At 45.7% G+C, this 22,268-nt stretch overlaps 1 protein-coding gene across 4 annotated transcripts in view; it reads left to right on the forward strand.

The window, feature by feature from the left end:
* The first annotated feature begins 653 nt into the window (after positions 1 to 653).
* The window catches only part of HDHD2 (haloacid dehalogenase like hydrolase domain containing 2), a 31,110-nt gene continuing 9,495 nt past the window's right edge, over positions 654 to 22,268 (forward strand). The window contains exons 1-4 of one of the 4 annotated variants that reach the window (XM_006136754.4): positions 654 to 759; positions 3,443 to 3,544; positions 8,195 to 8,403; positions 14,523 to 14,607. In XM_006136754.4, coding sequence (XP_006136816.1) covers positions 3,444 to 3,544; positions 8,195 to 8,403; positions 14,523 to 14,607 — 395 coding nt within the window. In that variant the 5' untranslated portion in view covers positions 654 to 759; position 3,443. The other 3 variants (XM_006136755.4, XM_006136756.4, XM_075932707.1) reach the window with 3 other exon arrangements.

Genomic DNA, 22,268 nt, shown 5'->3' on the forward strand with positions numbered 1-22,268 from the left:
TCAGCTTGCAGTCCACTCTGATATCCAGATCCCGTTCCACAGTACTCCTTCCTAGGCAACCATTTCCCAATTTGTATATGTGCAGCTAACTGTTCCTTCCTAAGTGGAGTACTTTGCATTTGTCTTTATTGAATCTCATCCTATTTACCACCATTTCTCCAGTTGTCCAAATCATTTTGGCACATGCAGTGTGGGGACCTACCCGCATTACAGTTCACACTGCCTAGTTGCTAATCCTCTAAGATGGGTTCTGTATCACCAGGAACTACATATTATGCCTTGGGATTAAATTTGTCCACCCAAAATTGGCAATACTAGCACCGAAGGCTGGGCTCTGTCCCTGCTTCAGGCTGAGTGCCCTTGGCAATGCAGCCTGGCATGCTGTCTCTTGTGTGGATTGCACCGCCTCTGGTGATGCAGACCAGCATCCATGGACCACACCCTCCACAGATTGCCCCGCGCCCCAGACGAGCAATGGCAAGGTGCATGGCTGTAGGTTTCCCATAACTTCCTCCAGGGTTCACTTCTGCTTGCCTCTACTCCTGGGCGTAAGGCTGTCCCTCAAAACGCCTGTCTGTAATGCCAAAGTCCTTCGAGGGAGGCTGCATTTTTTTAATGCAGGAATGTGCATCATGGAGCCGCAAAACTGCAGCTTGTGAAAATAGCTCACGTCGCTTTGGTCTTTGGGGGGGAAAAAAATCAGGCGCTTGGCGTGGTCAGCCGCTCAGAGCTCGCGAGGACCTCGCCGCGCCAGGGCAGGTAGGTCCCTCAGGCACAGGCGGCGGGGTTCGCTCTCCCCTCCCCCGCCTGTGCTCGGCTGGAGTCGGGTTAGTCAAACAGCTGGGTGGGAGAGGGGCTAAAATGGGGATACCCTGAAAAACCTGCCTTCCCCCGCCTCCGCGAATGGACCGATCCAAATCCCGCTGCCTCAACGGCGAGGGCGGGACTAACTGCGTGATGAAGGGTGAGGAGCGAGGACGCACTTGCCCCTCACACTCCGTGTCACCCTCCGCGAGAGAATAAATCGATCCACGTCCCTATGTTCTGCGGGGAGAGGACGGTACCATTTCCTTGGCGTGGGGGGGGGGGAGGGGCTTCGCGCTGCTGCTTTTCACCCAGGGGTGCGGAACTGAGTCTCCATCGTCCGCCTGCTTCCTTTCCCTGTCAGGGGTGTCCGGTCCGCGAGAAGTTGGCGGGGCACTGAGTGGTGTGGGGATTGCAGGCGCCACCCCTTAGGGGGCGGGGCTCCACCACGAGGCCCCGCCCCGCCTTCCTGTCTCCGCCCATGTGGGATCTTCCCCGCGGGCTCTGATTTCCCACAATGCAGTGGGGAGGCCTGGTGGGGGGTGGTCTTGGCAACACGCCCCAGGGGCGCATGAAGGAGATGCCTGAGCATTGGCTCAGTGTGATGCTGAGTGGCCCACTCACCTGGGGCTCTGGCTCGCTGGTGCCTGTATAAACAGGCTTTTCTGAATGCTAATCCTCACTCTTGGCAGAGGATGTACCGTGGAAAGGGCCGTCTTGTGCACAGCGCCCTTCAAGGTGCATAGGGCGGATGTTGCGTCTTCTCCAGTCTATTATAGTAAGCCCCCTGCTGTGTAAGTCAGTGAGCATTGATGTCCCCCTTGCTGCCTCTATCTCAGAGGGAGCAGGAGGGAGGGAAGCAGGAGCTGGTGCTGGGGGAAGCTGGTTCCCCCCAGCACTGTCTCTGCTGCCCTCCTCCCCGCTGCCTCTGTCAGAGACAGTGGGGGGAGGGTGGCTAGGGAGGCTACTTTGGCAGCAGCCCCCTGGCTGCAAGGGTCCCAGCAGGAAATTGGGACCCTCCCCCCACATTCAGGGGCTGCTGTCCGTGAAGCAACCACTGTCTGCAAGGGTCCCAATTTCCTGCTGGGACCCTCCATGGATAGAGGCTGCTGCTGCGAAGCAGCCCCTGTTCGCAGCCAGGTGCTGCAGACTACTAGCTGGGCAGACAGCCCTGCTCAGTACCAGCTTGCACTGGGACTAAACCCTGCTGCTGCTCTGCAATTTAAAAGGAAGTAGGTGCTGGGCAGCTTGCCCCTTGGCTCTTATGGTGTTTTAAATTGCAGAGCCGCAGCTTTGGTCACCGACCTGGCGCGAGCAGGGACAGAGCTGGCCTGCCTGCCAGCCTGGTTCATGCTAAATTTAGGAGCTGGGTGGACAGTCCCTGTTTGTGCTGTTTCAGCAATTTAAAACACAGTAGCAGCTGGGCGCAGGCTACCCAGCTCCTACTGCCTTTTAAATTGTAGAACCACAGTGGGGTTTGGGCCTGGCGCAAGCCGGGAGTGACCTGGGCTGCCTTCCACTGTCGAGTAATTGATAAAAATTCTATCGATTACTTGATAACTAAAATAATCTAAATTTAGCATCCCTGATTGATGCCTGGATTTCAAATGCCATAGGATTGACTGGATTTTGAAACTTATTGTTAAATCACTCTACTTTTAGGTTACATTGAAAGGAGTTCTGTATATAACCCAGTTTATTAATTATGGGGAAAGCTTTCTGTCTGAGCACAGCCTGAGTAAATGGGATGCATACAGAGGAGTTAACAGGGATCAAAGGTGAGGGGGAGGGAAAGGTATTTCCTCCCTCTCATCAGGTTCTGGAGTGGCAGCATAGCCACTGTCTTTTAAGAGCTGCTGTTCATATGGCATGAGATATGGCTTATCAATTCATGTAATTACACTGGCAGATCCACCAATCTGCTTTTCTGTCTCCCTCAAAACCTCCTGTGCTAGGATTGTAGGGCCTCATGGAAAACAACTCTTTGGCACTTAGGTAGTGTGAAGTCATGCTAGTTCCAGTGTATTCAGGAACATTCGTGGCCTTAATTTGGGTCAGAGGATCTTACCCTTCGAGAAAGTCTTGAGTTACCCCCAGATGCCTGCTTTATAATGAAACTGCCAAAGCTCCCTAACTAGCTTTGCCAGTGTAATCCTTTATCAGCTTTTCATCATTGCAGTTCAGCCTTGGCCTTCCTAGTATCAGACTTATTTTTAAGATAGCATCCAGGAAGATTAAGCATATCTACCAGTGTGTATTAAAGAAAATTTAGGCAGATCATAAAATCATCTGTAGAGTTTACTTTGTACCTTAGATGACAGGCTCATTACTGATTTGGTCTCAGTTAAACATAAACGAGAGAATTTTTAGCCATCCAGATAGCAGCCCTTAAACAAAAAGCACCTGATTTCCATTTTTAGCAGGTTGGAGAAAATACCAATCAGGTACGTATTTTTTTTTTAACACTGCTGTTTATTTTCTATATAAAGAGGCCCATTTAATATTATGAGTAATGTTCTGAGGACTATCCGACATGGCACAAATGAGATGCCTAACAGCATTCCTTGTTTTTATTGTCCATTGTCTCCTAACTAGGTTTTTTGTTTGTTTCATTTGGTTTTTTCCCCCCTGCATGAAGGATGGCAGCGCGGCGCGTGTTGAAAGCAGTCTTGGTTGATCTCAGTGGCACACTTCACATTGAGGACTCAGCTGTGCCGGGTTCTCAGGAAGCTCTTAAAAGGCAAGTTCTCTTTCATGTTCCTCTGAAAGACAAAAATGCATGCAAGTCTGTTTTTATACAGATATCTCATTAGCTGAATGGGTGTCCTGAAGCTTGTGCCTCAGAATTGTATTCATACAGGATCTTTTGAAAAAGTGGGGGTTTTTTTCCCCCAAAAGAACAGTGTTCAAATGGCGGTTTAACTTTTGAAAAGCCCTTTTTCAAAAGACTGTGTGGCCATCATTATGCAAATGAAGTGCGGGAAATTCAAATCCCAGCTTTATTTGCAATTTCGATCTGTCTAGACATCCCTCTTTCGAAAGAGGGATGTAAATTAAACTACATCCCTAAGTTACATTGGGCTGGCTCCATAGTAACTTCACTGAAGTCACTGGAATTACAATGGTACACATCTAGGCTATGTCTACACCTGCAGTTTCTTGTGCAAGAAATATGCAAATGAGGATGTGTGGAATATCGCCAAACCTGATTTGCATACCTAATGAGCTGCCATTTTGCAGCAGAGGCTCTTGTGCCAGAAGGAGCTGTCTACACTGCCCCTTCTTGCACAAGAAAAATGCTCTTGCACAATGCCATTATTCCTGAAAATAATCAGCGTAGTGGCATTGCGCAAGAGGGTTTTTCTTGCACAAGGAGGGGCAGTGTAGACAGCTCCTTCTGGTGCAAGAGCCTCTGCTGCAAAAATGGCGACTCACTAGGTATGCAAATGAGGCTCTGCGATATTCCACGCTTAGCCTCATTTGCATATTTCTTACTCAAGAAGCTGCAAATGTAGACATAGCTTTAGAGTAGATTTTGGCTCATAGGGTAATCTCTGGGGAGCTTGCATTTAATTTGGCCTTTCTGCTTATTTTTTGTTTCATTGTATTATCTCTCTTTAAAAACTTGTACTGCAAAGAACAAAAGGCCAACTCTTCAGCAAATTAATTTACCATGCTATGGAAAAGTTAGATAATACAGCCATTGTTTTCTGAGAATGCTAGAATGTTAATGAATCCTCCCAACACTCCTGATAGACAGTATCATTATCCCAAGCACTCAGATGGGTGAGCTATAAAAAACCCTCTGTAAAGTTAGTGTTATAGCCACGTTGATCTTAAGATATCAGAGACAGGATGAGTGAGGTAGTATTCTTTTATTGGATCAACTTTTGGTGAAAGAGACAAGCTTGTGAGCAACACAGAGCTCTTAGTCAGCTCTTTTAGTGAGGTATATGCTCTCTGTTCTTACTCTAATGACCTGGAGGTAGGAATAGAGAGTGTACTGATCAAATCTGAAGATAATGCAAAGCCAGAGGGGTTGAAAATGCTTTGGAACATACAGCTAAACTTAAACGTTATCTTGATCAATTGGACCCCTTAAATAGCATTCAAGCCCATATGTGTCCATTCCTCCTGCGGTCTTTCCCAACCGTCCAGAGTGTTGAGCCAAGCCTCTAACCAGGCCTCTCTCTCTGGACAGTATGGCCTAGAAGCCGGACTCTATAACAACAATCTTCTCTCTATGGGCAGTGTGGATTTGCAGCCAGAATCAATAACAATGGATGTAGTTCCCCATGTGGGGTTGGTGAGAGTGAGGTAGGAGGACCTGGGCCCAACTTCTCCTTCAGGTCCCAGCCCAGGGCCCTGTCAGCAACGGAATGCACCACTACTAGCTTAGCAGGGACTCCTAAAAATACATGCTGAGTTCCCAGGGTACAGCTCCTCGTCCTGGGCTGTTTCCTACCCATCTCTGCCATGCAGTCTTCTCTGGCCCTTCCTTCCAGACTGAGGGTTCTCTTGCAGTTCCCTACTGATTAGCCTCCATGGCTTGGTCTGTTGTTGGCATCTCCTTCCCCAGTGGCAGTCATCCCTGACTGAGCAGCCCTTTATACCTGGCCTCCAGCTGGAGCATGCCCAATAGGGCTGTAGGGGTGGGGTCACCTAGGCCAGGTGAGCCAGATTAACCCTTTCTGCCCAGTGTGGGGTTGGTACATCCCATCACGCAGCATCACAGATGCAATACTCTGCTATGTGTCCTATCACCCTTTAGAGGCTGCCCATACAGAGAATGAAAACGCTGTAGCTACTGGCACATTAGTCCTTTAGATCCAGTGGAAGAGGTTATTTTTCTATTGAGCACTCTCGTTTTGTTGGACAGTGGGCTTAAGACTGATTATTAATCAAACTGAATGAAAAACAAAAAATAAACAAGCTAAATGATAGGAGGTTAACCAGCTGTTTGCAGTTCTCTTGGCATCAATAATGTAACATGCATCAAGGGAAGGGGATTGACTTTTAAGAGATTGCTTATATACAGGTTGACCTCCCTGGCTCAGCACCCTTGGGACCTGTCCCAAACAAGGGAGTTTGCCAGACCAGGGGAGGTCAACACTGGCCACCCTGCACTTGGCCTGGATGGGCTCCTACTCCTGCTGTCACCACCCTGACAGGCTCCCAACCCCTGCAGGACTGCCAGCCTGTTGCTTCCACCCCGGCAGGGCTGCCAGCCCGCAGCTGTCTACCTGGCTGAGGTCCTGGCTGCACTGTCACCACCCCTCCTATATCCCAGCCCTGGCAGGGCTCCCAGTTGCTTGTCCTCCTGCCGCCAGACTCCTGCCTGCTGAAGCTTTTCTGCCCAGGAACATACGTGGTCCAGCAGGATGTAGCCGGACTAGAGAGTCCCAGTTTAGAGAGGTTCAACTAGTATTGAGTGTTCCTTGGAGGAATGAAGATAATCAGTGGGACTCAGTAATACCAGGATACAACATATATTGGAAGCACAGAACAGGTCATGCTGGTGGGAGAGTGGCACTGTATGTGAAAGAAAGCATAAACTCAAGTGAAGTAAAAATCATAAATGAACCAAACTGTACCATAGAATCTCTATGGATAGTAATTCAGTGCTCTGATAATAAGACTATAGCAGTATTATCAACCTGAACAGGTTGGTGATAGTGATTGTGACATGCTCAGGGAGACTAGAGCAGCTATAAAAATAAAAAAATCAATAATGCGGATTTCAGTTACCCCTTTATTGACTGTGTACATGTTATCCCAGGATGGGATGCAGAGATAAAGTTTCTTGATGCCTCAAATGACTGCTTCTTGGCATAACTAGCCCATGAACTAGGGATGTAAAATAGTGGCTAGGAAGCTAATCAAATAGTTGATAGAATTTCCATTCACTACTCAGTTAGTCAATTAGGGGGCTCGCTGTGGCTCTGCTTTTAAAATGTAGTAAGACTGGTGGCTTGCACCATTTCCCCCATGTGCCTTTGCTTTCCCTTCCCCCAGCAGAGACAGTGCTGGGAGGAACCAGCTTTTAAGGCAGCAAGTGGGGGGAGCTACTAGTTGAGTAGTGACTCGACTACTGGATAAGCCTAGGCTTATCGGATAGTCGACTAGTCATTCACATCCCTACTGGGAACCCCCAAGAGGAAAGGCAATTCTTGATTTAGTCCTAAGAGAAGCCTAGGATCTGATCCGAGAGGTGAATCTCACTGGACCATTTGGGAACATTGATCATAATATAATTAGATTTAACACCCCTGTGGTGGGGAAAACATTACAACACTGTAGCATTTAATTTCAGAAAGGGGGTGTCATAATCAGGTGTGGTGACCAAAACCTGGGGACTAAGAGGTTAACTATGTCTCCTGTCCCCAGCCAGGTATCTGGTCAGCCAAGAGCAGGTTGGGATTTCAAACGGACAAAGGAATATTTATCTTTTCCCTCCTTTGTCTGGGTAAGAGTGGTTTCTTCCAAGTAACAGGGAAATGGGAGGTACGTTTCTCTAAGAGAAAAGACTTCTCACAATGTGTAAATAGGGCAAAGTTTAGATAGTCTGTCAGGTTTTATTGTTTTATGGTTTGGGAATTTGGAATTGATGTCTGAGCTGTTAAAAGTGTTTTCTCTCTCTCTTGTAATAAAGGCTTTCTAACCCAGGGACTTTTTTCCCCCCTGAGTATCTAAATCCATTGGTGGCTCTCTTTCATCTAGCCACTTTATTATGCTTGCAACTGTAGTTTTGTTTTGATAATAAAAGTTTGTTTTCTTTTTCTAATTAATCACTATTGAGGGATTGTTGTGTCCTTTGACTCAGTTCCTAGGTATAAGGGCAGAGTCCATTACTGTCTGTGTTTTTCCAACTCCAAGTAGAACAGAGGTTGGGGCAGGGGAGAGTTTTACCTTAGGGAGGAAGTTTCCCAAGTGATTTCTTCCCTGATTTTTCATGGAATTACTTGGGTGGTGGGAGTGGATATTCTCCAAAATCCGGGTATTAGGATTTTGGGGGGAAATTTTTGTACCAAAGCCTGTAGAGATACGGCTTTGGGGTGCTTTTACAGGCCCTCACTTCTGCATTTGTCGTACCAGTGTGGGGAACAGCTTTGACAGGGGGACTATACAAAAAATGAGTAAAGTTAGTTAAAGAGAATGGGCGACAGGAAGAGTCAATAATTATCTGTTCTGTTGATCCCCTCTGGGGCACCTGGCATTGGCTACTCTCAGAAGTCGGGGATATTGGGCTAGATGGACCTTAGGTCTGACCTGGTATGGTTGTTCTTACGTTCTCTTTAAACTAGAAGGAAAATGGTGAAAGGCACATTAAAAATGTATGCAGTACGTAACAAAATTCTCCAATCAGCTCAGCTTTGCTTTCCCTTATTAGATTGCGCAGTGCTCCAGTTGCCATTAGATTTGTAACCAATACAACCAAAGAGAGCAAGAGAGACCTTCTGGAGAGGCTGAGAAAACTGGAATTTGACATAGCAGAAGATGAGATCTTCACATCTCTGACTGCAGCCAGAAACCTCTTGGAGCAAAAGCAGGTCCGGCCCTTGCTGCTGGTAGATGACAATGCTTTGCATGATTTCAGAGGTAAGAGGGTGAACAGCTAAACTTGGAGGCAGCTAAACTGATGAGTCTTACTGAAAGAGTATTAGCTGATAGAACTTTTACGATTGTCTGTTCCACGTGAATAGGTGAGATCCCCATCCCTATCATTTTAGATGTGCAGCTGAAATTTTCAGTTGTTAAAGAGCCTGCTGCCCTTTTGTAAGAGTAATTTATGTAATTGTCATTTTGACTAGGGATGTAACCGGTTAACCAGTGGCCCGCCGTGGGGTGGAGGCAAGGACTGTTCCAGCCCGACCAGGCCCACCACATCATAGGCATTCCAGCCCAGCCGGACCCACCATGCCACAGGCATTCCAGCCCGGCTGGGCAGGAGCAGCTCCCTGCCCACAGCACAGTGCAGCCGACCCAGCCTGAGCAGCCACCACCCTCAGCAGGCTCAGCCAGGTCTCGCCGGAGCAGTGTGTGGGGGGGGGGGCTGGCCCATCTGGAGCAGCCCCCGTGCCTGTACTAAACTAGGGGGGGCAGGTGCACTCCAGCAGGGCAATCCCTCTGCAGCCTCCCACCCGCGGGATCTTGGTAACTGGTGAAATGTAACATTTAACTGGTTAACTGATTAGACAGGATTTCACATCCCTGATTTTGACCACCTTTCTAGCTGAGGAATTGCATTTCGCCTACTTACAATAATCCTTAGAGAAGTTTATCTCATTGATTATCTTCCTTTCCTGCAGTGTTGCTGCACCCTTAAAATAGCTGTTGTGTTGTTTCCAGAGTATGGAGTGCCTGTTCTTTCTTTATTCAGATGCATGACCATCTTTACCCAATGCTATAAATTGACCTAGTGGTACTTTTCTGTGTCATTTGTGTGTGCATCTTGAGATATCATCAGCCTGTGCTACCAGGGGCTGAGACTAGGTGATTTTTTGTTTCAGAGCTGTCAGGGTTTGGAGGCAGTGTAGGGTTTGAAAGATAGTGGTGGGAAAGGTGGTATGCTAAGACTTATGTAGGGTGAAAGATGACTGTGCAAGGTTCTCTTGGACAAATTCAGGACCAAAATTGGACCTTTGGCCCCAATAGCATCCCACTGTCTTCTTCAAAAAGAACAGGTGTGACCATTCAGGGCCTGTAAGTAGTGTAGGGATTAAATGAAAATAAGTGTCACACATGCTGACCTTCAGCTTCCTCCAAGGATGCTCCACCCCTGCTCTACCTCTTTCAGACCTTGCTCTACCCGTCCCTGAAAGTTTCCCTCCTTCCCCAACTTTTCCCGCTTCCTCCCCCGAGCACACCCAGCCCATGCTCCACCTCTTCCCACTCCCATTCCTCTCCTTCAGCACCTCTCACCTGCCACCAAAAAGCTGATTTGAAAATCACTCCCTGAAAGCTGGGAGGGTGGGTGAGGAGCTGGGGGCTTGTGGCCCTGAGCCCCCACTAATTTTTTTCTATGAGTGCTGCAGCCCTGGAACATCCACAGAGTTAGCTCCTATGATAAGGATGCAGAGTTGTTAGCACTCCAGGAAGTGTTCGGAGGACGCTCCCTCCCGCCTTTGGGGAATAAATGGGCTAATTTTATTAATTACTATAAATACCTAGCTACAGTTTTGTAATGTGTTTTTTGCTGATTTTAATTAAACCTCAGCACCATGAACTGTGCTATATTCTGCATAGTTAATGGAATGTTTGTATAAGTTAGCAAAATCATCACAGTCCATAAGCTACAGCAGTGATACATGCTTGAAACATGGGCTGCTGTACAGTCATTAGGAGATGTGTTTCTTTAAAGAAAATTAATTTTCAGCGCCCCCTCCCTCAAAGTCAGACTCCCTGGTTCATTTGTACTCTGTATCCATCTACAGATTCACACAGATAATCAGCGTTTTGTTGGGAGGGGGCAGCCAAAACCTTTGGATATGATAACATGCCATTCCTCTATACCAGGGGTGTCCAAACTTTTTTCAAAGAGGGCCAGATTTGATGAAGTGAGCATGCGTGAGGGCCGACCATTTTGCCTGACATTCTTTGAACCATTAAAATTAAATGCAAATTAACTATTTTATGCCAAGTTTATTGCAAACGGAATACTTTTCATTTCGTCACATGGATGACAAATCTAAACAGGTGTTAAATCACTTTGCCTTTCTTATCTGAAGGCCAGATGAAAAAAAAATCCAGGAAGCTGAAATATATGTCAGGAACATTGTAAAGTACATTACATATTATTGGTAATAAAGGTTGTCTGTCAACTTTTAAGTTCAAAAAATACGAACAGGAACATAACACCAAGTATACATGTTGTGTCCAAATATATTTATAACTGATTTAGACCAACTGACATTAACTGAGATTTTACAATGTATTCATATCAATACATATGGATTAGTTGGGGGCCATAAAAGATAGATATTGCCAAATTACCTGGGGGGCCGTATTAAACCGGAACACGGGCCGCAATTGGCCCAGGGGCCGGACTTTGGACATGCCTGCTCTATACATTTCAGATTTGGAGTACAGTTAAACTAATCTGATCTGAAATGTGGATCATAGAGTACACCCCAAGTCTGTAAATGTCAGCATGTTCTATAGAATGTGTGTACCAATGTATAGGGAAACTAAAGTTTTCTTGTAAGATTTTATAGGCCCCTTGTCTATGCTGAGAATTTTGAATGCGATTTGCCAGCTCTTAGTTTGGTACTGGTGCAGTGCATTTTTTTATTACCACTGCTTCGGGCAAGGTTAGACAACAGAGTAGTATAAATGCCCTGCACATATTTCTAGACACTGTTAGGAAAAGCTGCTGAAACTTTTCCGTGTAGACACAACCAGCAAGCTACTGCAATGGATTTGATATCATCACGTATCAGCTTTGAGATTATCAAATGTAAAACCTAAGGCATTTTACTGTAATTTATCATTAATTAATCAACACTTATTGTGTCACCATTAGGTCTTTATATTGAGAAAAATGAAAATATCTATATTCTAAATTAACCGGATTTGCAAACAATCAAAATGCTACTGTCCCTTAATTTTAATTCAAAGGGTGACAAATTTGTGGATCATTTGCTATTGTTCCCTCTCCTGCCCCTTCTAAACACACAAACCAAAAATTGCAGTCCTAAGAGGTTTATAATTTCAATAGGTCCTCGTCCTTTTGTGACAGGAGCTGGGAATTTTCTATTTAAATGTAGTCCAACATTTTATTGAGTATTCTTCAGAAAAGTCTCAATGAGCTGTGGGCAGTAAAACTTTATAACCTATTTTTTCTGTTTTTTTTTTTTTTTTTTTTTAAATCAGATTCCTGTTGCTGGGGACTGCTTCTGTATCCATGCTTTCACAACCCTTATCTAGGCCAGGAATTGCAGTTTGTTTCTAAATCAATTAAATCAGTTAAATCAGTGCTGTTTCTGTGCATTGATTAGACTCGACATGGACTGCATTGGGTATTTTCCATATGTAGTCTCTCATACTTACACTTAGTAGCATGCTTGAAACAGTTAAGTAAAATGGAGAATTTCTGTTAGTAACTGCTATTGAATTGTTCTTGGATAATCTTCCCCACATCAGATGGGATAAGTGTAATCCATTCTTTGGTTAATGGACCCAAATGCTTTCCATGACTGTTTTAAATCTACATGGTGTCTCTAAGAGCTGCATTTTGTGTTTGGCTCTTGGGTTAGCTGAAAGATGTGCAGTGAAAGACACTGGACAGTAATCTGTTTGGCTCCAGATCTGTTGATTCAGCAAGGGTATGGAATAAGCTGAATGTGAAAGCAGTGCAAAAACTCCAGCATGTGCAGGATACTGCTGCCTGTCTCCTCCACTATGGGCATATCACCATGGTGCCCTTGTCCCTGCACTGGCTCCAGCTGCTGGTTCTATGACTTGATCCTGTTCTACAAAGATATTAGTGGATACTAATGGATATTAGTGGATATTAGTGGATACTAGCTACTTGAGGCCATATCTACACTAGGAAATTATTTCAAAATTACTAAATTCGATTTAACTCCCAGTTTAACAAAATTGAACTAGTGTGTCCATGCTATGGGGAAGCCTCAAAATTAGTCTGAGGCAGACTCCATTAATGAGGACATGCTAACTCGGGCTTAGAGCCCCAGGAAACAATTACTCTGGGGAGTAGTTACTTCAGAATAGTAGTTACCAGAGCATCCACATGACCACTATTTCCAAATAACTATTTCGAAATTAGCGTTACTCCTGATAAAAAGTACAGATTTCAAATTAAACAGTCTGGTTTTTTTTCAAAATAATGGGCTTGTGGACGCTCTGCTTATAAGTGCGACCTAAGGGGGGTTATTTCGAAATATAGTCCTAATGTAGACCAGGGCTTAGAGATGACATCGCCATCTGAGAGCTGCCATGATAATTGTGCTCCTCTAGGCAGTGCAGGACAAAGCATGTGAGATAAGGTATTCTAAAGGAGGCCTTGGCCATGTAACAGTCTTGCACAAAAGACTAATCCAAAGTGTGATGGCTTTCAGGTCCTACTGCCAGGCCTTCCTCTCCGGATAGACCTTTTCCATCATAATCGGAATGACATTACAATACCGACAATCATGCTTGCCAAAAAATAAACCCCTCCCCAAAAGGAACTTTCCATAATCGGAGGAAATGAAATTCCATAATCAGATGTGATGAAATTTACTATCATGGTCAATTTAACATGCAGAGTACCTGGAAATTAACAATGCAGATTAAGCATTCAGAGATTTCTATTTCAGATGGTTGAGAAAAGTGAAGAATTTGTATCCTCTGACCCTGCACTAGCTAACTCTTTTAGTGTATGTGACTGTGTGAATCTGTGATTGCAATTACTGATCTGAAGTTCTGAGCCTTTGTGGAGAGCAGCAGAATCCTGACACACTAACCCTTTGTCTGTTGTCAGCTCTGAAAGAGATACACATAATAGGGATTAATGTATGTAACTATGGATTTGAGGACAGAGCTAAAGTATCTGTGTCAGGAAATGCTGTCTTCTGTTGTCCAACGGCTTACTGTGCCCATAATCCTGAAATGAAGAGGTGTCTGTGGGTTAGACCAAAGAAGATAACACTTCTTCTGAAAACCAAAACTAATACTTGCCTCCATGTTCAACAGGAAAGGGTTAGCCCCAGGTATATCAATTAACTAATCCAATCTTATCTGCCTCTGGGATACTGAGACTTTCTTCCATCAGTTGCAATTCATCTGATTGCCTACTTTTCCCCTGACAGGGCTCCTTGTGGACCGTAATCAGCAAGGGTAATGGAAGTTAAAACTGCACCATGTTTCAGAAGGTTATAATTTCCTGTTCAGATTTTCTAGTTAGTGTATTTGCGCAGAAGAGGGAATCCATTCATTTTTGTACTCCTCTTCTTACACAGGGCACTTGGTGCAAAGTAATCCTTTTATCTTTTATTCATAGTGGTCACCATTAAAATGTCTGTACATGTCCTCATCAGTTTTACAAAGGACTGCTTCCTGAGACGCTGTAGTTTCCCCATATACTTAGAATAGGAACTTTGTGATAACTGGTCAACGTTCATTCTTTATTTAATAGCCTCTGCCATAGTTAGATTAAGCATGGGCCAGATGGCCCATCCCCCCTTGGATCTGGAAAGCCTGGCACAGTGGAACTACTGCTGTGCTGCTGGCTGAAGAGGTAGGTTGAGAAGTAGCTGCACACTAGGACTGCATACTCCCTGCAGGCATGTGTGGAAAGTCTCTCTCTGGAGCAGTGTGAGGAAAGGAGCTTGGGGTTGCATTGGAGACCCAGTCACCACATGGATCCAAAAGTTTCTGATTCCCCTGTGTCGGGAGCCCCCATGGAGCTTGTCTGCTAATGCAGCCATGGGCTGTAGAAGTGACATGTCCATGCAGCCTCTCCACAAGCTGTAGGGGTTGTAGGCAATGATTCCATTTCCACCTGCCAACTCTTCGTAGCTGTCCTGCACAAAGCCCTTCTCTTATGACTTTGTAGAGGAGGTCCAGGGAAGCATGTAGCCATACAGAAGGCTGAACATATTGTTAAATATGACCAGTGAGTGAATTAGTCTTAATTTATAAGACAAAAATGGTTGTTTACATGTTTTTCAGAATCAGTAAATCTGAGGAGTTGTATTTTGGTTTTAATTTTCCAGGGATACCTACAAATGATCCCAATGCCGTGGTGATAGGACTAGCTCCTGAACACTCGAACTATCAGATGATGAATGAAGCATTTCGGTAAGTTGTGAGAAGAGCTCCCTCACTGGATCAGACCATGGACCATCTTGCCCAGTACAGGCAGTCCCCGGGTTACGTACAAGATAGGGACTGTAGGTTTGTTCTTAAGTTGAATCTGTATGTAAGTCGGAACTGGCATCCAGATTCAGCCGCTGAATCTGGACACCAGTTCTGACTTACATACAGATTCAACTTAAGAACCCCAGGCGTCCCCAAGTCAGCTGCTGCTGAAACTGATCAGCAGCTGATTCCAGGAAGCCCGGGGCAGAGCAACTCTGCCTCGGGCTTCCTGTAGTCAGCCGCTGGTCAGTTTCAGCAGCGGCTAACTTGGGGACGCCTGGGGCAGAGCAGCTCGGGTGCTGCTGGGTTGGTCCAGTAGCGCGGCCGCTCCTCGGCGCTACTGGACCAACCCAGCAGCACCCCAGCTGCTCTGCCCCAGGGGTCCTGATTCAGCCACCGCTGAAACTGATCAGCAGCGGCTGAATCAGGACTCCTGGGGCAGAGTAGCTGGGGTGCTGCCAGGGTGGTCCAGTAGCGCCAAGGAGCGGTGCTGTGGGACAAACCAGCAGCGCCCCACCTGCTCTACCACAGGGGCTTTGCTCCACATCTCCCTGGTCTGCTGAGGGGGGCACTGGCTGCGTCCCCCCCAGCAGACCAGAGAGACGCGGAGCAAAGCGGCGGAGGACCCGGGGCCAGACCCGCGGCGCTTCCAGATCAGCTGGAAGCGCCACGGGTCCGGCCCCAGGTCCTGCATGGCTTTGTTCAGCGTCTCCCTGGTCTGCAGACCAGAGAGACGCTGAGCAAAGCCGCGCAGGACCCGGGGCTGGACCCGCGGCGCTTCCAGATCAGCTGGAAGCGCCGGGGGTCCGGCCCCGGGTCCTGCGCCGCTTTGCTCCCCGTCTCCCTGGTCTGCTGGCTCCCGCAGCAGACCAGAGAGACGGGGAGCAGCTTTTCTCGCCCCGGAGGAGGCGGGCGGCAGGACCAGGCGTCCCGCCGCTCCAGTCCTCCGGGGCGAGAAAATCCCCGTTCGTATCTGCGGATCCGACATAAGTCGGATCCGCGTAACTCGGGGACTGCCTGTATCCTGTCTCCGACTGTGGCATGTACCAAAGGGTCATGGGGATTGTGTAGAACAGAGCAGTTAGGCCTGGTCTACACTAGGGTATAATTTCGAATTAAGATACGCAAGTCAGCTACCTTAATTGCGTAGCTTGAGTCAAAGCATCTTAAATTGAATTTTGGCGCCATCCACGCTGTGGGAAGTTGAAGGGAGCACACTTCTCCTTTCGACTTTCCTTACTCGTCATAGGAGCTGGATTACTGGCATTGACGGGGGCACCCTCTCAGTTCAGATTCGTGTGTCTTCACTTGACCCACTCATTCAAACTCTGGAAGATCGACTGCAGCTGCATCGATCTTAGCTGTAGTGTAGACATGGCTTTAGGGAGGGTTCCACCCCTGTCTTCCACTCCAGTTTCTGGTAGCCAGAAGTAAAGTATTGTATTATAGCAGCACCTAAGACTCCAGCTGCTTGGCACTGTACCAATATGACATCTTTGCTCTGAAGATGTTACCATCTAATTTAGGACTAGACACAGCCAGTGTGAGGAATTATAGGCAGGAAGGGAAATGTGAGGCACCAGAAGAAGAATGCTTAGTTACTTAGATGAGTCTCCAAGTGTCTTTCTCTGATGTCATTGGAGTAATATGGAGGGACAGCCATCAGGCTTGCTTGGTCTGGAGGCTTAACTACATATTTATTTTAGCATGTAATTAAACGGGTTTCACAACCTGCAATTAATCTGTAAAACTATTTTTGCAGGATGCTGTTGAGCACAAGAAGCGAGCAAGATTCCAAAAGGGATTAGATATTTGTATGAGTTATAAGAATATTCAGAATTAATACTTTTTGGAGCCTCAATAGTCAGGATTTAAAATAATCTATAATTGTTAGGGATTGCAGATCTAAAATGAGGTACAGATTCCTTCCCCTCCTCACCCAATCCTCCAGCATCTTCCTAATATGGGATTTCTTGCACTTTCCTCTGAAACATCTGCTACTGGCCACAGTGGAAAAAGAATTTTGGAAAACGTAGGTCCTTGTGTCTGATCCAGGCTGGTGGTTCCTATGCTATATCAAGGAGTAGTGTTTAGAGACAAAACCACTAGATTACTGGAGTTACAGCGTGGTTAAAACAAGTGATTGCATTTGAGTTTTTCAGTGGCTTGTGCAGTGCCATTTGACCTACCCATAGAAGCATAGAATACGACAAATGGAAGGGACATCGAGAGGTCATCAAGTCCAGTCCCCTGCCCTCACTGGAAGACCAAGCATCATCTAGATCAGGGGTGGGCAATAATTTTTGACTCAGGGGTCACACCAAGATTTTGGAAAATGGTTGAGGCCCGTACTCTTCCCGTACTGGAGTGCAGGGGTTTGGGATGTGACCTAGCATAGGAGGGGATTGTGATCTGGGGCAGGAGATTGGGGTGACAGATCTGGGAGGGAGTACGGGTGTAAGGGGGGGACAGAGGGTTTGGGTATGTTGAGTGGGGGGAGGGGGTAGAGATTTAGGAAAGGAAAGGGCTGGTACCAGAAGCAGGCTGTAGCCAAGAGACTTACTTGCCAGCTGCCAAACTAGCCTACGTGCCTGCAGAGCTTAAAATGTTTCCCAGCCAGCCTGCTTGCCTGGCTATGTGCATCATGAATAACGGAGCTCAGGACAGGGGGTGTGATTCTTCTTAGCTGCCTGTTAGTTCAACAAGCAGCTCCCATTGGCCGCTTTCCATTGACCTGGAGGGGGCAATGTCCCTTCCCTGCATAAGGCCCCCTCTCTGAGAGCCCATTGAAGCCTCTGTCTCATTTTCTACTTCCTACTCTGCTTTGAAACATGTGGCTTTTCGATGGATATCTACCAGTCTCTGCTCTGCCACAATTGTTTATTTGGAAATGAAAAAAAAAAATCTTTAAAACAACTGAATTGAAACCGACTATAATGATCATTCTTGGCTGCACCTCAGAGGTGGTATCTTCAGCAGGAAACTGGCAGGATCTTATCTGCATGCCAAGCTCCATGTAATAAAAACACTTATTGACCCGACACTTACTTTCTGGCTACCTCATTAGTGCACTTCACTAGCGGCATTGGGTTTAGAGCTTTGCAGTGCAGTCATGGGTAGGTTTTAATTTCCCCTCTGCACAAAGTTAACCTGTCACATATTCCCACTCCTGCTTCATAGAATCATAGAATAATAGGACTGGAAGGGACCTCGAGAGGTCATCGAGTCCAGCCCCCCGCCCTCAAGGCAGGATCAAGCTCCGTCTACACCATCCCTGACAGATGTCTATCTAACCTGTTCTTAAATATCTCCAGACAGGGAGATTCCACCACCTCCCTTGGCAATTTATTCCAATATTTGACCACCCTGACAGTTAGGAATTTTTTCCTAATGTCCAATCTAAACTTCCCCTGCTGCACTTTAAGCCCATTACTCCTTGTCCTGTCCTCAGAAACCAAGAGGAACAAATTTTCGCCTTCCTCCTTGTGACACCCTTTTAGATATTTGAAAACCGCTATCATGTCCCCTCTTAATCTTCTTTTTTCCAAACTAAACAAGCCCAGTTCATGAAGCCTGGCTTCATAGGTCATGTTCTCTAAACCTTTAATCATTCTTGTCGCTCTTCTCTGTACCCTTTCCAATTTCTCCACATCTTTCTTGAAATGTGGCGCCCAGAACTGGACAGAGTACTCCAGCTGAGGCCTAACTAGTGCAGAATAGAGCGGCAGAATGACTTCACGAGTTTTGCTTACAACACACCTGTTGATACAACCTAGAATCATATTTGCTTTTTTTGCAACAGCATCACACTGTTGACTCATATTCAACTTGTGGTCCACTATGACCCCTAGATCCCTTTCCGCCATGCTCCTTCCTAGACAGTCGCTTCCCATCTTGTATGTATGGAACTGATTGTTCCTTCCTAAGTGGAGCACTTTGCATTTCTCTTTATTAAACCTCATCTTGTTTACCTCTGACCATTTCTCTAACTTGCTAAGGTCATTTTGAATTATGTCTCTATCCTCCAAAGAAGTCGCAACCCCACCCAGTTTGGTATCATCTGCAAACTTAATAAGAGTACTCTCTATCCCAATATCTACATCATTGATGAAGATATTGAATAGTACGGGTCCCAAAACAGACCCTTGAGGAACTCCACTTGTTATCCCTTTCCAGCAGGATTTAGAACCGTTAACAACAACTCTCTGACTACGGTTATCCAGCCAATTATGCACCCACCTTATCGTGGCCCTATCTAAGTTATATTTGCCTAGTTTATCAATAAGAATATCATGCGAGACCGTATCAAATGCCTTACTAAAGTCTAGGTATATGACATCCACCGCTTCTCCCTTATCCACAAGGCTCGTTATCTTTTCAAAGAAAGCTATCAGATTAGTTTGGCATGACTTGTTCTTCACAAACCCATGCTGGCTATTCCCTATCACTTTATTACTTTCCAAGTGTTTGCATACTATTTCCTTAATTACCTGCTCCATTATCTTCCCTGGGACAGACGTTAAACTGACCGGTCTATAATTTCCTGGGTTGTTCTTATTCCCCTTTTTATAGATGGGCACAATATTTGCCCTTTTCCAGTCTTCTGGAATCTCCCCTGTCTGCCATGATTTTTCAAAGATCATAGCTAAAGGCTCAGATACCTCCTCTATCAGCTCCTTGAGTATCCTGGGATGCATTTCATCAGGACCTGGTGACTTGCTGACATCTAACTTTCCTAAGTGATTTTTAACTTGTTCTTTGTGTATCCTATCTTCTAAACTTACCCTCTCTCTGCTTGTATTCACTACGTTAGGCACACCTCCAGACTTCTCGGTGAAGACCGAAACAAAGAAGTCATTGAGCATCTCCGCCATTTCCAAGTTCCCTGTTACTGCTTCTCCCTCCTCGCTAAGCAGTGGGCCTACCCTGTCCTTGGTCTTCCTCTTGCTTTTAATGTATTTATAAAAGGTCTTCTTGTTTCCCTTTATGCCTGTAGCTAGTTTGATCTCATTTTGTGCCTTTGCCTTTCTAATCTTGCCCCTGCATTCCCGTGTTGCTTGCCTATATTCATCCTTTGTTAGTTGTCCTAGTTTCCATTTTTTATATGACTCCTTTTTTATTTTGAGATCATGCAAGATCTCCTTGTTAAGCCAAGCTGGTCTTTTGCCATATTTTCTATCTTTCCTACACAGCGGAATTGTTTGCTTTTGGGCCCTTAACAACGTCCCTTTGAAATACTTCCAACTCTCCTCAGTTGTTTTTCCCTTCAGTCTTGCTTCCCATGGGACCTTACCTACAAGTTCTCTGAGCTTATCAAAATCTGCCTTCCTGAAATCCATAACCTCAATTGTGGTGGTCTCCCTTCTACCTTTCCTTAAGATCATGAACTCTATTATTTCGTGATCACTGTCCCCTATACTGTCTTCCACTTTCAAGTTCTCAACTAGTTCCTCCCTATTTGTTAAAACCAAATCCAGAACAGCTTCTCCTCTGGTAGCTTTTTCAACCTTCTGAAACAGAAAGTTGTCTCCAATGCAGTCCAGAAACTTATTGGATAGCCTGTGCCTCGCTGTGTTAGTTTCCCAACATATGTCTGGATAGTTGAAGTCCCCCATCACCACCAAATCTTGGGCTTTGGATAGTTTTGTTAATTGTTTAAAAAAGGCCTCATCCACCTCTTCCACCTGGCTAGGTGGCCTGTAGTAGACTCCTAGCATGATACCACCCTCGTTTTTTACCCCTTTTAGCTTAACCCAGAGACTCTCTACACAGCTATCTCCTACGTTCATCTCCACTTCAGTCCAAGTGTGTACATTTTTAATATACAAGGCAACCCCTCCTCCCTTTTTTCCCTGTCTGTCCTTCCTGAGCAAGCCGTACCCTTCCATACCAATATTCCAATCATGCGTCCCATCCCACCAGGTTTCTGTAATACCAATGATATCATAGTTGTATTTATTGGTTAGCAATTCCAGTTCTTCCTGCTTATTACCCATACTTCTCGCATTTGTATATAGGCATCTAAGATACTGATTTGATCTTGCCTCCCTGTTGTGCCCTGACCCTCCTTTCTCCTTGCCATTATAGGCCGTAGTCCCCCCCATTTCCAACCCATCTCCCAGTCCCGCACATGCAGGCTTCACTTTGGTTATGGCTATTTCCAGGGGTTGACAAACCCGGCGAGAGCCTCTCACCAGCCCCGCACTACACATGTACCAGACCGGCACTATGCATGTGCGAAGTGCCGGTGAATGGGGTGCATGGAGCGACCGGCTGAAATCTACTTGCCACGCGTGAGTAGATTCAGCAGTTTGTCAAGCCTTGGTTATGTCTGTTGTGAACCTATTGGAAGCTGAATGACAGTAATTAGCTGCCTCAATCTAGAGCCCAGGATACTTAAAGCGAGTGATTGGTGACATTACTGCTCAAGGTTACCAGTGGATCCAGTCTCCATTGTGCCCGTGTGACAGAAGATAGGCAAAAAATAAAATTAAACCGGAGTGGAAGGGAGTGGAATTACCCCACAGCTGAATTGGGTACATTACTGTTAACTGTAGGGTTTGGTGCTTGGCCTGATTATTGTCATTGAGGAGAAATCCCAGCCCCCACCACTGCAGCTGTGACAGTCTCCCTCACAGCACAATGGGGCAGGCCCTGCTGCAAAAGAGAGAACTGAACTGAGGGTGTGGCATAGGGGGTATGCATCCTTGGTGCAGAACATGGGGGGGGGGGGGTAAACTTTTTGCTCTGAGTCACATTTGGGTAGGAAAATTGTAGGCGGCCATGAATTTAGGGATGGGATAGGACGTGCAGGGTGCAGAAAGGGGCTCAGGGCAAGGTGTTGGAGGGTAGAAGGTGCCAGTAGCTTGAACTCCAAAATGAATAGGCAGATATGGATTTACACCGTGTAAATAAACATGGGTGAAAACTGTAGATCTTCTGTTGGGTTTCTGCCCCAACAAATGTGACATTGATGCATATCTAAGGTAGTAACAGCTGATATTCACTGACTGTGAGCAGACTAGTAATGGCTGCTTTATTCTTGTTGAATCTGTTTTGGATTAAATTGATTCAGTGTAAGGATTTTTTGGCAGTTTTTTTACTCCATTGCATTATTACAAGTGAAATGTTATCATTTGTATAATACTGCAGGTGCCTATGGTGTTTTGCAAATGCATATGTAGGCAGAAGCATGTAGCCTAATCTAGACTAGGATGGACTGATTTAAAGCAGAGTGATTTGAATCCCCAATTCTAATTTTAATTTAAATCAGCAAGCAGAAACAGGGACTGATGCTTAGTAGTTATTTACCTAAAGAAAAGGTTGTTTTTCACTGATAGGCAACTATTAAAACGTTGATTTACAACTAGCTACAACCATTATACTAAATTTTGTCTTTTTTTTTTTGGCTAGCTAGGAGGATACACATTTTAAAGCTATTACATAGCTTAATAAAGATTCGGAAACTTAATTCAGGTTCTTAATTCTTATGATGCTATAAGAAAGGCATCATTCACCATTTTCTTTACTAGATCAGCAGTTCTCAAATTGTGGGATGGAACACCATTTTAATGGGGTCACCAGGGCTGGTTTAAACTTGC

Source organism: Pelodiscus sinensis, chromosome 6 (genome assembly GCF_049634645.1).
Source record: "Pelodiscus sinensis isolate JC-2024 chromosome 6, ASM4963464v1, whole genome shotgun sequence".
Taxonomy (NCBI): Eukaryota; Metazoa; Chordata; order Testudines; family Trionychidae; genus Pelodiscus; species Pelodiscus sinensis.